Source organism: Canis lupus, chromosome 1 (genome assembly GCF_003254725.2).
Source record: "Canis lupus dingo isolate Sandy chromosome 1, ASM325472v2, whole genome shotgun sequence".
NCBI lineage: Eukaryota > Metazoa > Chordata > Mammalia > Carnivora > Canidae > Canis > Canis lupus.
The window spans coordinates 98,465,449-98,482,129 of NC_064243.1; the positions used below are offsets into that span (position 1 = coordinate 98,465,449).

Consider the following 16,681-nt stretch of genomic DNA (forward strand, 5'->3'; position numbering starts at 1 on the left):
TGAAACGCTTTATCCTGCGCCTTGATGCAGAGCCCACATCTCCAGGACGCCTGGGAGCTCGGTCAGTTCAGCGTCTGACTCGATCCCCTTCACCAGCTCAGGTCAGGATCTCAGGGTCGCAATGGGCTCGACGCTGGACACGGAGTCTGCTTTAAAAAAAAAAAAAAAAGAGACTACATTTCCTTACATGTGGCAAGAGTTCAGCATTTTTAAACAACCCTTTGGCTTTTGACGTGCCCCTGACTGGTTCTGACGACAAGGCCCTCGTAGGGACGCCCCAGCTGTCCCAGTGAGCTCCCTGAACTTGCGTCTGTACACACAGCCAGCTGATGCCGTGCTCCACCCGGAGCCTCCTCACCTGCTGCCAAAGGCGGGCTCACCTGGACCCACGGAGTGCACGGCGGGGCCAGTGGGCATCTGAGTTGGTGCTTTAGGAATCTCCCACAGAGTGGCCACACCTAAAGCCAGGTTTCAGCACTCAACTTTCAAACCTTACAGCCCGGGACTCCCAAGCAGCGGCTCCCAGCACAACTGGCATCCCCATGCTCCGTGCTCCCAGAGCCTCGAGGGCTTGCTTCCTCCCTAAGAACACCAAAGTGCGCAATCACCACACATCTCAGACAGGGAAACCCACAGTAGGGGCGTCACCACGTCAGGGTTGAGCATCAGCTGGGATGTCAGGGCAGGCCTCAGGGAGCGGGCCTCGGGGCAATTATCACGCACCGCTAACAGGAAGTGTGAGAGGAGTGGCACCATGTTCCTCTCTCGCTCCAGGCTGGCCTTCAGGAAGCTGCCCAAGGACAGAAGTCTTCTCTTCAGAGAGCCAGCCCTCCAGGTAGGGGGATAATCCATGAGCAGTAGGACGTTACTGAGCTAACAAGGTATCCCCTTGTTAACACAATGCATGAAACAAATTCAGGTTTATCAGGTTCCCAAAAAGACCAAACAGACCTGAAGACCAAACAGACCTGAGTTCTAATGCCACTCATTTCAGAGCTAACGAAGGCCTCTTGACCTGTAAACGCAGTAGGGAAATGGGCACATCTCACCCCCGGAGGCTTACGGTTCTCCAGAACACACACGAAGTGCACACTTCTCGAGGTTCCACAGCCACCCCGGGGCTGTTTCCGCTCTTGTCGCTGTCCCCACCCAGCCACCTTCCTGAACAGCACGTTCCACCCCAACCCAGCTTTCAGTGGCTCCCAGAGACATCAGAACCCACTTGCTTTTGTTACCTGAACAGAAAGACTGGTGCACCGGCCTGGCCCAGAAACCCAGCCAGGGCGCCCCGGGGGCACATTCAATTAAGGTTTCAGCATCAGCTCCCCGCACTCAGTGCAGTCTGCTCAGAGTCTCTCTCTCTCTGTGCCCCTCCTCCCTGCGCTTTCCCCCAAGACAAATAAATCTTTAAAAAAAACAAACCTCAGCCAGTCCACACATCCCCTGCACAAGGGCTTTAGACCTCACAGAGCTGTCTGTACCATGGCTCTTTCTTCACCATACTGTCCCCCCCATCTCTCATCAGGAACAGCGCCCCCTGCATGGTGGACGTACACACCGGGCCCTGCACCACCGTGCACTCTGTCCTCTCTGCTGCCCACTTCCCCCACTGCCACTCTTGGGCCAGCGGGACGCCTGCGCAGCCCAGGTCCAGGACCCCAGGTCCAGGATGCAGCAGGGCAGGGACCAACTCCTAACCTCCCGCCAGTCCCCGCACCCGCAGCTCCCCTGGCCTCTCGATGGGAGGGCGTGAACAGAGCACAGCAGCCCCACCCTGGAGCCTGCCCAAGGTCCCAGGCTGCAATCACTGAGAATTCCTGGGAGCGTGTTAAGTAAAGATAACTGTTTCTAGAATATAACCAAATGAGAAAAAGAACAGCTTTTACTCCAAAAGCCAAAATGGTGCTCGGGAACCATGGACACGGCAGGAAGTGGGCTGTCCAGGGCTCCGCAGCACCCGGCAGTCTAGGCTACAGCCCCAGGACGGTTAGGGCTGCTGGGGAACAGAGGGAGGCTGGGGTACAAGGCTCAGGCTGGCTGACCCCGTGTCCACCAGGCACACCCTGGCCTTCCAGGTCCCCCGATACCACAGTTTCCCATAGGGCCCCAGCCCTGGTAGCAGTGGCAGACGCATTAGCGACAGGTAGCTACAGAGCTCAAGTAACAACACCGACAGGTGCTTCATTTTAAGGCTCAGCGAACCACATTTTGGCAGAGTAACCAGACACAGAAAACCTCAGAACCTATAGAACAAGTGCTCAGAATCCAAAGGTTAGACCCACTGTCCCGTGCGTCCCCGAGCACAACTAAGCGGCAGCTTCCCCACACCCCACTGCCAAAACGACCGGCTGTGCACCATGCCTTGACCCTGCAGTCCCGAAGGAGGGGACCATCTGCCAACCTACGCTATCCACGGCTCAGGAGATTCTGATTCTGGAGTCTGGGTCTTAGGAAAATTTTCTGTGTCTCCTAATAAATATACGACGACTTTTACATTTCTTATGTTAGTAGATAAAGTGACCTAAGACAGCAAGACAAATTCACCCCAAATATTACACTTGCTCGTTGGAAGATGGAAACTGCATGCTCTGACCTCAGCCTCTGCCACATGTCCAACGGCAGCACCTTCTCTCTTTCCATTTCCCTCCACCCCAGGGTCCATCACCTGGAGTCCTCGAGGGGGATGGTGCCCAGGGCTCTGTCTGCTGCGGGCTGTGCACAGCGAGGGCCTCCCCAGGAACACAGACTCTGCGGCGCAGACCCGCTCGTGGACACTGGAGCAGACACCGCTGTCGCCCTGCCTGGGATGCGCTTGACACAGGGAGAGGGCGCCCGTCCGGGCCATTTCCAGATCAACCTCCAGTGTAAAGTGTACATGTTTTACCAAATACACGACATGACTGGAATGTTACTAAGGAAAACAGCCCGTGGCTGGCCCTCCTGTCCTCAGGGCCCCATGAAGCCCACCGTCTCATGTGGGGACACTCAGGGCAGACTTAGTCACGATCCTCTAAGGCTTTGGAAAATGCACAAGAGGTTACGAGGTACTGAGGAAAACAAACAATGGATTTCACAGTACATACATTCTGGTGGAAGTCTGTTCTTTCTAAAAGCAAGTCTCTCAGTTTTCTTTCTGCTTTCTGCCAAGCTAAACAGCACTCCGTAAACATACTGGCGAACTGGCCTATAGAGCAGGGCGGCGGGAGGCAGGTCTTTGCTGGCTTCATCTTCAATAGAAACAGCAATTTTGATTTCACCCTTTGCATGGAAGAAAGCAGAATAATATTGCACATTTTTCATGTTGAATTTACAACAAACTCACAGAAATATACTGCATTATCTCCAGTTAACGACATTGCAATTCTATTCCAAATCAATTGCTAAACCACCTGAGTGCAGTGGGGTGTCAGGGAGAGTTCATTTAGCGGGTTGTCAAAATGTATGCTCAAAGAGTCAAAATAAAATCTACATGGTTTCATCTTTAATCTGGAACCCAGAGCGTAAGGAAACCACATAGGCGACCCCGAAATCTTTCAAGCAACAGGTAACAAATAGAATAGAAAATGCTGAGAACTTGCAAATTTTACTTATGAGTCAAGATGGTCATATGTAATGAAATTCATAATTTTTAATGACCTACGTGAAATCCAAGAAATGAGTATCCTGAAAATAAAATGGTCAAAATGTCTTTATCAAGCTGTTCCATAAGTCATTACCACGTGCGAACATGGTCTCCCAGAGAGCACACCATGCGGCATCCCTCCCTCTGCAGGGGTCGGCAGGTGCCAGGCCTCTGCTTTGGCCCCGCGGGCCCTTGGGAGGTGTGCCTCCTGAATGAGGGGCATGCACAGCTGCAGGGGCAGCCCTCAAAGGAAGGCCCGATCTGCTCACGCCCTGCAGCCAACATGGCACGAGGTGAGGTGCTGTGCATCTGCACCTGAGATGGCCCCATCTTGGACATTCTATGGCATCCAACTACATTTCAAGAGATTTTGCAGGGAACTTTATTTAGGAAAGTTCGTGACCTAGGAGTATACATATGACCTTCGATGTCTATTAAATTTATCACTACATACTCTGAATAATTCCATGGCATTTGCTCTTTCTTCACAGAAATTTCATTTCAAAACTGGTCTCTCCCTTATCCACACAGACCCGGTACTTCTATGCAGTGGGCACTCTCTCTGGGTCCCTGGCTCGGCCGGCTGCCTGCATGAGTGTGAAGCCTCACCTCACTGCAGACATGTCGGCCTGACAATTTATTACCAGAGCCACAGGGCTCACAGCAAACAGCACACCTGACACTCTAGGCTCTCCCTGACATGCAGAAAAATGGTAGGTGGAATTTTAAAATCTGAAGAGAGAATCATTTACTTTTCTCAACCACAGTCACTTTATCAAGTCGGCCCTTGAGACGAGGGAGTGGTGGAGGATGGGGCGACTGTCACTCAGCCTGGCCCCGAGGAGACCACAGCGGGCAGGGCAGAAGCACAGGGGTCAGGACCTCACAGCCCACACGACCCCACGGGGAAGGGCGCACTCTCCCCCAAACCTGGGTCCCTTCAAACTCAGCAAATCCTTCTCCCACAACAAGAACCTTCCACTTACCCTTACAACATGCGTTGCCCCTGGAAAATAAAATGTTTACCTCACAACCGTAACCTGAACAGTGATACCGTGCGTGCAGACCGTACCACACAGGGCATGACACCTGCAGGCGACTTTAAACATAAATCATAGGAGCTGAGTGAGTCTTGGTGCTCGTGGACTGACACGAGGGAGCGGTCCTCGGCTTGGCCAGCTAACGGTCGCGGTCCGGCCCGGGGTGCCGTGGGGCTGGGGGCCTGTGCACTTACTGACCCCACCATACAAACCGCAGACGGATTGCGGAAAACAGGGAGAAAAATGTCTGATTATCTGTGGAGCTACAGACACTGACAAAAACATGTTAAAAATACATGATGGTAGTAAACCCATCCACGTGAGAAATCGGGTCACCGAGGTTACGTGTTAACTCGTGGGTCTGGGGTATGAACGCCAACAGAAAAACGGCAAGTCCCTGAGAAAATTTACATGGACACGTAGATCCATTTGAGACAAGATTCAAAAACGATGCCACACTGATGTCCAGCGAAGCACACATTTGGTCAGGGGACCCTGACACTGTGCAAACACAAAATCGCACTTTCTGACCTTTACCACGTCACACAGTCCTGGCTCTAAGGGCTGTGCCCGCCATGTCCCAAAATACGCAGCTCGGTCCACCACCCTGCAGGGGGCTCCAGGGCAGGGGACAGAGAAATAGGCCCTGCACAGGACTTCTCACTAAACCTGACATCATGGCATCAATGTGGTACGGGAAACTTTGAAATTAGAAATAAAAATAAAATCACAACTCAGGAAATAACATGATGTGCCATTAATTAGAAATCTCAAAAATACACTCTATCAAACTGGAGGAGAAAATCAGACTCTGCCCCGTCCTGCTTACTGCATTTACGGTGCGCTTTTTCGCCTTTTCTCCCAAAGTGCAGGAAGGGGGAAATGCACTCCTTTCCCAGGGCTGGTAGGACAGAACGTGGCTGCCATACCTTCGTCAGGACGTGGAAGATGTAAGGGTACATCAGCCCCTTCTTGTGCCGGTGCTCCGCCACTCTCAGTACCTCAGGCGCCACCGGGGGCAAGGGCGGTGTGGTGATGTCCATGTGGTTTCGGGTGGGCATGGATAAGAGGCATGGGATCGGCTGCACAGTGCCCAACTGGCTTCCCTTCCCCTCAGCGAGCTGGCTGCCCGAGGAGGCAGTGGACGAGCCTTCCGTCTGCAGAGCACAGGCGAGAGGGGTCAACAGGTCAGGTCATGAGGTCACAGCTCCCCTTCCACTGTGCCTCCCACACAGAGGACACAGTGGCAGTGATGCCCGGAGCCTGTGTGGGGGTGGACGCAGCTTCTGCTGGTGGCCCCATCACCGCAACTCCTGGGGCCCCCAACGGTGGAAGCAGCACTCTGTGCTCCCTGACCCCCGGGTTACCACTGTATCACCCCTGTTGTGTGTGGGAACGGGAGGAGATGCTCAGAGAGGCTGTGTCACTCCCCAGGCCTCACACCTACTCCTCACCACAACTGACGTTTAGAAACAGACACCCAAACTCAGCCGTTCCCTCTGGTCATCTGTAACCCCAAACTAAGTACACAAAGGGAACAGCTTACTAAAAATTAAAGCAAAAAAACAGGCTAATTCCTTGTTTTAAACAAGGAATCATTAGAGCTGATGAGTCACATCTATATATAACGACATAAAAATATGTATGTAGGACAGTGTTAAGTGAAAAATACCCATCCTGTAACAGCCAATCTCCAAAACAGAACGTGTACAAGGCGCGCAGGGAAGAGCAGCGGGTACACAGGGGCCTCGGGGATGGGAGGCCGTAGGCAGCAGGCTAGGGAAGACAGGGAGACGCACCCCCTACACTTTCTCTCTACAAATTTTAGCAAAGTCCAAAGTGTTTCCTGAGATCAATTATTATTTGTACAATAAATGTTTTATTTTTTCTCATGTTAAAGGCTGGAAACAATAATTGCTTAATTTTGTGCCAATCTAAGGAACATACATTTCTGTTTGGAAACAAAATATATTCTTCACAGTGGTAAGTACTTCACTGCTCACTTCTACCCTTGAAAACAGAATTGCCAAATCTGATCTTAGGACCTAAGTCAAGGATAATCCACAAGGGACTTCTGTGCTCTCCCCTACACACTGTGGACAAAACAGGTAACAACTTCAGAAGGTGATTTGCTAACAGCAGGCATGCACAGAGCATTTCTGCTGCTTATGCACAGGACGACCCACAGCAGCGAGAGCATTCCAGAGTCTTAAATGAATTTCCGACAGAGTCGCATTGTGTACACATGAGGCCTCTCTAGCTAGAGATGGGCCATGTCCTGAGGGACCACGTGTTGGTGCAGGTGTGGCTCTGCCGCTAAAAGGTATTCCTGGGGTCGCCAGTAACAGGTAGGACCAGATAAAGGGGAACGGAATATATGTGATTCCCATTTGTTGTGATTCTCGTTCAATCTCCATAAAACCCTGCAGATGAGGGCTCCTGACCAGAGCGTGCGTCAGCAGACAGGAGGCATTCCAGCAGGGCCACCCAGCCTGTGGAAGGTGTAAGCTGTGCCCTCCCCCTCCCCCACAGGTCTGGGGACCGCCCCCTCCCCTGCACTGACATCTTGGATCCCCTCCCTCACACCAATGTCTGGGACCCCCTCCTCCCTGCCACTGACCCCCATTCCCTTCCCATACCCAAAGAGTGTGACACCCAACTGCCTTCCCGCCTTCCCAGCCAGTGTCTATTACTCATAACGTGGTTTTAAAAAGCAGAGCACTTTGCTTTAACCCACCCCTAAAATCACACGGTCAGAGACAAGATTGGAAGGAATAAAAGCCGCCCTACTACCTTTGTTTGGTCTCCTGGGTCTCCCCGTGCTTGCGGCTCTGAGTGGCTTCCTGTCTTCTCCCAGCCAATTTTGTTCCCACTGATATGGCTGAACATAAACAAAAGGAACACGGTTACTGGTTAGTGTCTGCCTAGCACCACACTAGCTGTGACAAGCTGACCATGCAGAGCCCAGGGCCTCAGTGGTACCAACCTCGCCTCCCCCAGCGGACCCCCTCCACACAGTCCTGCGCCAGGATCTCACCCTCTGGGAAGAGAAAACAGAGCACTGAATCCAGCAGAGGGCCAAAGAGGGCCAGGGATGGCCACAAAGGGACCCTCGCTGCCTAGCCTTGGAACTCAGGCGTCGCCAAGACATGGGGTCTCACACTCCACCACCCAACAGCCAGCAGGCAGGGGAGGGTTCAGTGTTACATGGATGAGTGTTACTCCTTATTCACACAGAGATCATAAACGGGGGCTTGGCCTCTTCTCCGAGGGGCTGCGGGAGCACAGGCCAGGGTGACTCATCGGGGAAGGCAGAGTGGCCCTCAAGGTTCAGAGAGTGGACGGACAGCACAATCTTATTTGAGGAACATCTTCAATTGACAAAGCAGGAACAACCAGGACGTGCAAAGGGATGGGGACAAGCATGGAGTGGCTCACAGCCCAAAACTGGCTATATCAGTCAACACCATGAAAACACTGTAGACTGTGACCCATTAGTAGCTTGGGAAAACATTTAGTGGGTTTAACTAGCATTTTTTTTTAAGATTTTATTTATTTATTTGAGAGAGAGAGAGAGCGTGCACAAACCAAGGGAGGGGCAGAGGGAGAAACAGACCCCCGCTGAGCAGGGAGCCTGACACAGGGCTCGATCCTAGGACCCTGGGATCATGACCTGAGCCGAAGGCAGATGCTTCACTGGCTAAGCCACCCAGGCGCCCTTAAGCAGCATTTTTTAAACACCGAAATGGAACAGAATGCAATAAATGTGGGACACATGGCATCATCTCATAAATTTTTTGTTTCCTTGTTATCACAGACCACAACACACAAGGAAGTTTACTGTGGTCTCGGGGAAGACTCGTGAAAGCCACTATCCTGGAGGGAGCTGGGAACACAGCCCCGCAGAGGCAAGTCTAGCCTTCCCTCATCCCTCCTGGAACCAAAGCCAGCTCCTAAAACCAGTGCTGGCCACAAGGTCTGCCAGGGAAGAGCACTTTTACTAGACTGGCCTTTTTAACTGACTCACGGGACAGATGGAGATGTCTTTAAGAACCACTAATTCTCCTGGGGCTCCTGGGTGGCTCAGTGGTATAGCGTCTGCCTTCAGCTTAGGGTGTGATCCCAGGGTCCTGGGATGGAGTCCCACATTAGGCTCCCCACAGGGAGTCTGCTTCTCTATATCTCTCACGAATAAATAAATAAAATCATAAAAAAAAAAGACCCAATTTTTCTATCTATCAACTGGCTCCGTTTTAGTTATTACCAAAACAAAACAAATGCAGAAAGAAGAGCTGAGGAGCAGGCTGCCCATGGTAAGCCAAGAGTCACGCCCTACAGTGTGCCTCTCAGAGCCCATCCTGGATCCTCAGTCCCAGCCACAGGTTGGGGCACCCCAACAGCTGCCTAGCACCCAGGTCCCCAGTCAGCGAGGGCTCTGTTCATGTCTGTTCCTCCTTTGAGCTCTCTCAGTCCACAGCTTTGCAAAACTGGAGGAAGCCTAGTGACGAGGAGGCATCACAATAAACACAAGTATCCCAAAAACACAACCATTCTGTTCAAAATCCAGAGAAAGAGGAGGCTGGAGTGAGACTCAGGACATGGCCAGCACACCAGGCACCTGATCGGGGGACAGAGGGCTTGGTCCCACCACACACATGTCTAGCACACATGCCAAGCACGGGAAGGAAAGGCCGGCGGCACCGAAGTGGTCTAGAATGTGGCACAAATAGAGCTGCTAACGTACTTTTTCATTAGAAAGTCAGTGACATAGTGACGTTTAGTGAAACTTTAGAACAAATACTTGAATGCTTATGAGTTTTATAAAGAGACATAACATCTATTAATTACAATTTTAAACAGTTAAGTATAATGCACCTGTAACAAAAAATGCACGCACTACAAGGGAACAGCCTAAGGGATGCCTACAATCTGAGCATGCACGTGAGCAGCCAAACCAAGTGAGGGCTGGCAAGCCAGGCCTCGCCCCTTTGCACACCTCCTCCCCAGGGGAACGGCTACCCGACTTCTAACAGCAAACGTGCTCTTTCCTTAGCTTCCGATGCCACATAAATGGAATGTGTACTTCCTGTGCCCAGGGTTTGGGATCTGCAATATCCCTGCCCACTGCACTGGTTCAGCCTCAGTGCAGACATGTTGCAGGGGGCATGCCACCGCCGCGTCTACTGTCCAGCCCGCCAGAGACTCGGGAGCTCCCGCCACTGACACGCGGCGTCTTCTGTGGCACCCACATCAACCTTTCCTGGGATGTGGTGAGCCCCAGCTTGTCCAGTCTGTGCTTCCCTGATGACATCTGCAGCGTCTCCTCTTGGGGCTGCCTGTAGGCCACATGCCCTCCCCTTCATCACAGGAGTGCACAGAGTGCTCTTATGGATGCCTAGCACGTCCTCTGCTCTGGACACAAGTCCTCAGTCAGGCAGAGGAATTCCGCACTCCAGGCCCACTTCGGGGTACATGGGTTCCTGGGTGACGCCTCATCCTGCAGGCTTCCAGCCCACCCCCAACTGCTATTCTCATGGCTGTGTCCTTTGTGGCATGCGTTACGCTGGCACGGACTATTTCCATCATTTAGTTATATATTCCAGGAAGCTAAGTGCTCACAGCCTCCGCCAAGCGGGAGCCCATCAGCTGAAGGAATGAACCACAGAACCGCAGTCTCAAGGTGTGTGGTGAAGATGGCAGAAACCGGAGTTCTCCACGTGACATAGAGCTCTACGTGGGGACTCGTTCCCTACACAGCCCCATGAGCACGCGAGGGGCCCCAGGCCAGCACGCAAGGGCAGAGTGGCGGGAAAACTGCCCACCCGCCACTAAAGTGGGAAACTCATCCCACCGGAGATCACACAGCACCTACATCTACAAACACCTGTTTTGTTGCATGTGGATCATTACCAAACTAACAGTAACGTTATAATCTATGGGTGAGCACATGGCCTCCCAACAATCATACCGTAAAACCTGAAATTCTGTCTGAAAAGTGTCTTGACAATAGCCAACTTTTCTCAGGTCCAGAGCATTTCATTTCACTACAATGACTATGTCACTTTACAACCTGAAACAAGCTCCCGACACATGATAGATGCCTCCCCCTGGAGAACACGCAGTTAGTTGTTTCACTCTACAACAGCTCAGAACGGGCCCCGGTGCCAGCCATGCTCTGGAGCGACCTGCGAGGACCCACACAAGCCGCAGGAAGCCTGATGTTCCCGCTGCACCCTGCGGACAGGAGGCAGGCTCAGGGAGGTAGGCCCTGCACACGGCCAAGGGGCCATACAGATAGGCTGAGTGGCAGCAGGCCAACACACCACCCTGCTCTGCGGGCCTCACTTTACAGCTGACACAAGGGCTCCCCTACACCAAAGCTGGTGAGAGACAGCAAACCACCCTCCACACAGCGTTCCTTCCCACATGTGGGCCTAGTCGAGGGTGAGGGTAAGGCAAGGGTGAGGGTGAGGTGAGGGTGATGTGAAAGTGAGGGTGAGGGTGAGGTGAGGGCGTCCATGCACACCGAGGGTCAGGGTGAAGGTGAGGTGAGGGTGAGAGTGAGGTGAGGGCATCTGTGCGCATCGAGGATGAGGGTGAGGGTAAGGTAAAGGCATCTATGCACACCGAGGGTGAGGATGAGGTGAGAGTGAGGTGAGGGTGAGGGTGGGATGCTGACCACAAGCGGCTAAGTGGTCAACAGCAAAGAAAGAGCAAGGCAAATGAAACCAGGTAGGAAGCAACAAGACAGGAGAGCAGGGTAAAGGATCGAGTCCCCAGCAAGAGCATGCCATGTGTGGGAGGTCACCAGGTGAGCACAAGTGCAGCTGGCCTGCAACAAACTGCGTCCATTATCATCAACCTGTGCTCCTCCACGGGGGGAAGGGCCTGGACCCATAGAGCTCTGAGGGCCCGAGGCCAGGGGCTCCCACTTCAGAGCCAGGGTGCTGGGCCCCCACCACCACAGCAGGTACTGTCCATCCACTCCAATGTGAGCCCGCGCCACACGTCCTCTCACAAGAAGTCGGGAATGGAGTAAGTGGCGGCCTGGCTCCTACACAACAGTCCGACGGGCCTGGCGTCCGCGTGTGCCTCTCACGCTCTGCTGGGACGCCCCAATCTGGCCACGAAAGGGGACTCAACCACCTGGCACAGGCAGATAGGCCCCACACGAACACCCTCCTGGGTCTGTGCAGACCCCCTTCCATGACGGCGGGAGGATTACAGCATTTTATTTTATTTTACTTTTAAAGATTATTTATTTATTTATTCATTCATTCATAGAGATGCAGAGAGAGAGAGAGAGGCAGAGACACAGGCAGAGGGAGAAGCAGGCTCCATGCAGAGAGCCCGACGCGGGACTCGATCCAGGGTCTCCAGGATCATGCCCCGGGCTGCAGGCGGCGCTAAACCGCTGTGCCACCGGGGCTGCCCAGATTACAGCATTTTATTGAGAGAAGAGTCCCTCAAACTGTTTTTACAAAGGCAGCGAAGGTATGCTGCCCCGTGAAGCGGCTGCCTGTCTGGTTCCAGAAGGAAGAACCCATAGCCATAGCAGCCTGTGTAGGGCCAGGGCCAGAGCTCCGGGACAGACGGGGTTCTCGCTGTGTCGTTGGGGAAGGAGCCTGAGGGGACACAGCACAGAACAGCCCAATGGCACAACCACTTGAGGGGAGAAGGCGCACTGGAAGCACATTCTTTAGTGTCTCACTGATGTGGGCGCGGTGCTTTGACACCACAGGAACGCCATCTACCACTCACTGCCATTACGCATCGGCTGATCTACTTGAAGGAAGCCAGAAGCTTCCCATCCACGCTGGGCCTGGTGGGAAACCACCACAAGGCTGCCAGAACCCACTGTGCGAGGCCGGGGCCAGAGTCCACACATGGTGCACAGGCCCTCAGGCACCGCCCAGATCTGGTCCCCCAGGCCCTCAGCAGGCAGGCGGAGCATACCCCAACAGAGGCATTGCAACCCGGAGTAGGAAACAGCAATCCACATAAATGAGCCCACAAAATGCACAGGAATTACATCCACATTCTTTCCTGACAGACTTTCAGATGGCTGTGTGAGGACAGGCCCCAGAGCACCAGGTGTTCAAACATCCACTGGTGCCCGCAGAGTGCTGTCCATCCAGCTGGCTCATGAGAGGCTTCTGCGACCGTATTTCCTGACATCTCAGTTCTCTGACTTTGTACTGACGTGGAAATTACAGAAACATATACGACAAAGAACCAAGTAAATCAGCGAACTCAGACTGGATGCAGGATCAAAAACCTGATGCATCTATGAAAATAGTATGAGACTCGCACCTCCACGAAGACTGTCTTACTTGTAAATCCAACCGAAACAGGACCACAAGGATCCGACAACAGCAGGAAGGAAGGGAAACGGTGCAGGACTTCCCTTAAAGATGTGCACCAAGAACACAGTGGAAGTACACGCTCACGGCGCTCTGAGAACGCGGGAGACAAAGCACACTGATGGGAAGCAGTGTGTTTTCATTCCTCCGTCACCTGAAAATGACCATCGGGTCTGGAAGACCTGCTGCAGGCCCCGGGCTCCATCCTCTGGTAGACGCAGGGCCAAGAGAGAACCAGTGGAGAGCAAGCAGGAGGCCCAGGACAGCCTCGGCAGGGCCTCTGCCTCCGGGGCCAGACCACACCCAGACCCGTGGGAGTGACCACCCGGACTCCCAGTCCTGCAGCACTCCCCAGCTCCAGGGCCCAGGGGCCGCTGTGGTATTAAAGCAGGGGCAGGAGAAGAGGGGAAGCAGGGATATGGGGTGGCCTGCCCGGCATCTGTCTTTCTCTCTCTCTCTCTCTCTCTCTCTCACATACACACACACACGTGGCACGCGTGCCACCGTGTGAACCCGAGCGGCAGCCAGGAGGCACCCTCTGGCCTCCCTATACACCATCTTCTGTAACGCTGTGCACATTCAGGGCACAGAGCCACATGACACCCACCTCGGGGCAGGGAGCCGTGACCCCACACGCCCCCCCGCTTTGGGCCTTGCTCCCGGCTGTCTAGGAAGAGCGTCTTTTGCTAGACCGAACCTTCGTCATGTTGGCATGAGATGATCTGTAACAGAGAACACTCAGTGCCTTCGAATTTCAAAGGGGCAGGGCTTCAGAGACATGAGCAGTGGTTCTCATTTGCACACTCAACAGATCCTCACTATAGTCCCTTTCCAAAAGGTTCACATGGAAGCGTGAATGCAAAGGTACAACTTGTTATTAACCTTGGGATTTTAGAATTACAAGATCCTGGTACGGATTTACGTGCAGGGTCATGCTCTGCTGCTGTGCAGAGCACACAGTCCCTGCATGGCAGCAAACCCCACTGTGACTGCCGCCTGAGGTCAGCGGACACTCACGGCCCCTCCACAGATGAGGAGAGGGGAGGGCCAGCCTCAGGCTTCACGCCCAAGGAGAACTTGCAGAGGACGAGAAACCATTTCCATTGACGGAGCGCCAAGGGTCCCTAGCCAGAGAGCACCGATGAGGAGCAGACCCAGAAGTATGGGAGGCCCTTGCTCTTCCCTGTTCCTTCTCTGTTGGTGAATCAGGTTTCTTAAAACGGAACAGTGCTTCAGAAGAGGAGGAAGACAGTGCATTTAAGACCTTCTTGATCAGATTCTAACAAATTACGTATTTCAAAATTCATTTACTCAAGGACACACATCTAAAATACTCCCCTCCAGCAGGAGTTCCAACCCAGATGGCAGCTTTCTCTGGTTGTGTCGGGTGAATGCCATGATTTCAGGAACAGTCTACAAGCTGCTGAGCTGAGATCTGAGTTCTAGATTCAATTCAGGAGAGAAGGAAATTCAGAGCTCCCCATGATCCAGAAGCCAAAACCGGAAGTCACCAGTGTCTAACATAAAATGCTTTCTGGGGGTGGGACTGGGTTTCACAGCCCAGGGGACAGAAGAGTCAGCAGCACTTGACCTGGTAACGTCACCATGTCTAAGGGCCACACAAACCAATTTTCCCAAAACTCCTCCCCAGCAGAGGAGCGGCCTGAGGCCACAGCTGGAATGGTGCTGAAACAGTCCCTCAGCCCAAGAAGCCCTGAGAAAGTGTCTAACCTCCACTGCTTGTGATCAAGATGCCCTAGTCTGTGCAAAGGGATGTCACTTTTCTGCCACAAATGACATCTCTGCACACAACGCTGGGCCGTGGGAGGATGGAAGGCGGCTTCCCCAAGACTGGGCTACTGGCCAGGCCTCACACCCGGTACATGTCTGGCCTCACACCAGCTACACCTCACCCCACTCACTTTGCAGCTGCTCCACCGCCTTCATCGTTATCGGATGACGACGATGTAGAAGACCCTGGGAAGTATGCTGAGTCCACATGGTTGGGGCTGCCGCCCGGAGCCGGATGAATCGGGGACGACCGTTCGTACAGTGGGGTATGCTTTCCTTCATGAGGAATGTTGCCGTAGGTGCTGTGCTCGGTCAGACTCTTCCCAGTTGTCTCCAAAGCAAGGGCCGGCTCAGCGAGGCTGTATGGGTGTGGGCCCTGACCCGCAGCACCTGGGCTGGGCACCTGTGGGGCCTGAAACACAGGGCAGAGGTCATGCATGCACGGGGGCTACAGGGCCTGGCCCCCGTTGGCCCCGCCTGGTCTCAGCTACGTTTTAATTCAAGGAACACTGGCACCTGCTGCACAGATAAGCCCAACAGCTCGGGAGATTATCTCAGCTCTCAGTAAAACCCAATGCGTGTGCAGCTGTCGGGGGCAGCACCCCCAGGCAGGCCAACTGGCTGCAGGGCGGAGGGTCTTACCACAGGCTTTGCTTGCAGAGGGGTCTGTGGAATGTTGAGCATCTGGGGGGGGACATACGGTGGCACGATCCCAGGCATTCCAAACGGATTTGGTCTGGCTGCTCCATCAACAGGGAAAGAAAGCACGACTGTTAGTGGAGGACACACCCTGGGACACCACGGTGGCCAACATGTGTCCCACCCGCCCTGTCCCTCCCCAGGTGACCACACACCACTGAAAAAATTAGAAATTAAAAATTCATGTTTCACATTAAATAGTTCACTTTATGGTGATCAACCCTACAGACTGGGGCTGAGATTTGAACCTACAGGTGTCTAGCCCACCCACCCGCACCCCCCTCCCTGCCCTCCTTAAGCCCTAGGGCCTCCAGCACTAAGGACAAGGCAGGGATAGACACTTCCCTGTGGTAAGTGAGGCAATGAAATCTCCCTATTTAGACTAAAATTCAGGTCTCAGGTATTAAACAGTGAAGCATGGAAGCTGTTGCCAGTACTTTTCAGTTCTTCCCTGTTAAGCAAAACCATGATGAGGTTGCATGTAGCACGATGTGACAGGGCACGCTGAGCTCTCAAGGACGGGACTGTAAACCTGCCCTAGTGTGCACTGCACTTACTTCCACCCATGCTGACGTATGCCAGCGCAGCCCAGAGCATAAGTGTGTGCAGAAGTGCTGTGGAAACAAGTCAGGGCTGAGCTAAGTGCTCACATGGAACTCGGGGCCATCAGCTCGGCCCATGGGCCTGCACACCTGCACACCCAAGACCTCAGTCTCCCAGAGTCTGAGGAGAGGGTGCCTTGGCTGGACAACATAGTGACCGACACGCAGTGACGAGGACTTGGCCTCAACATCACACTTCCAAATACCACAAACTACTTACTAATGCAATAAAAATGGCAAGGACACCTTTTGGGGCTCTGTGCCTCCAGTAAACAGTCAGGCATGGGGTCCCTGTGAGGCCCAGCTGCAAGGAGCCCCAAGGGTCCCCACGTGGGAACACACAGCAGACACGGGGACCCTGAGCTACACGATCTCCTCCTCCCCTGTAGGCTTCTTTTAGGAACTGAACAAAAGCAAGCTTAGAGACCCCTGAATGCCAACATCCTTGACCAAGAAGGACGTCCCTTCCACTTGAGAATCTGAGTGACACCAGGCCAAACAAGGATTCACAAACCACGACAACCTCTCATCTCACCAACATGCCAAGATAAATAAACACATTTA

The 16,681-nt window shown here is 53.3% G+C and overlaps 1 protein-coding gene across 4 annotated transcripts in view; it reads right to left on the reverse strand.

Annotated features, from left to right (window-relative positions):
- The window catches only part of FAM120A (family with sequence similarity 120A), an 87,319-nt gene that overhangs the window by 28,261 nt on the left and 42,377 nt on the right, over positions 1-16,681 (reverse strand). For all 4 annotated transcript variants that reach the window (XM_049093448.1, XM_025423644.3, XM_049093416.1 and 1 more), the window contains 5 exons: positions 15,459-15,556; positions 14,948-15,228; positions 7,456-7,543; positions 5,592-5,819; positions 3,084-3,258 (listed from right to left, as the gene is read on the reverse strand). In XM_049093448.1, the coding sequence (XP_048949405.1) occupies positions 3,084-3,258; positions 5,592-5,819; positions 7,456-7,543; positions 14,948-15,228; positions 15,459-15,556 (870 nt within the window). The remainder of the gene's footprint in view (positions 1-3,083; positions 3,259-5,591; positions 5,820-7,455; positions 7,544-14,947; positions 15,229-15,458; positions 15,557-16,681) is intronic.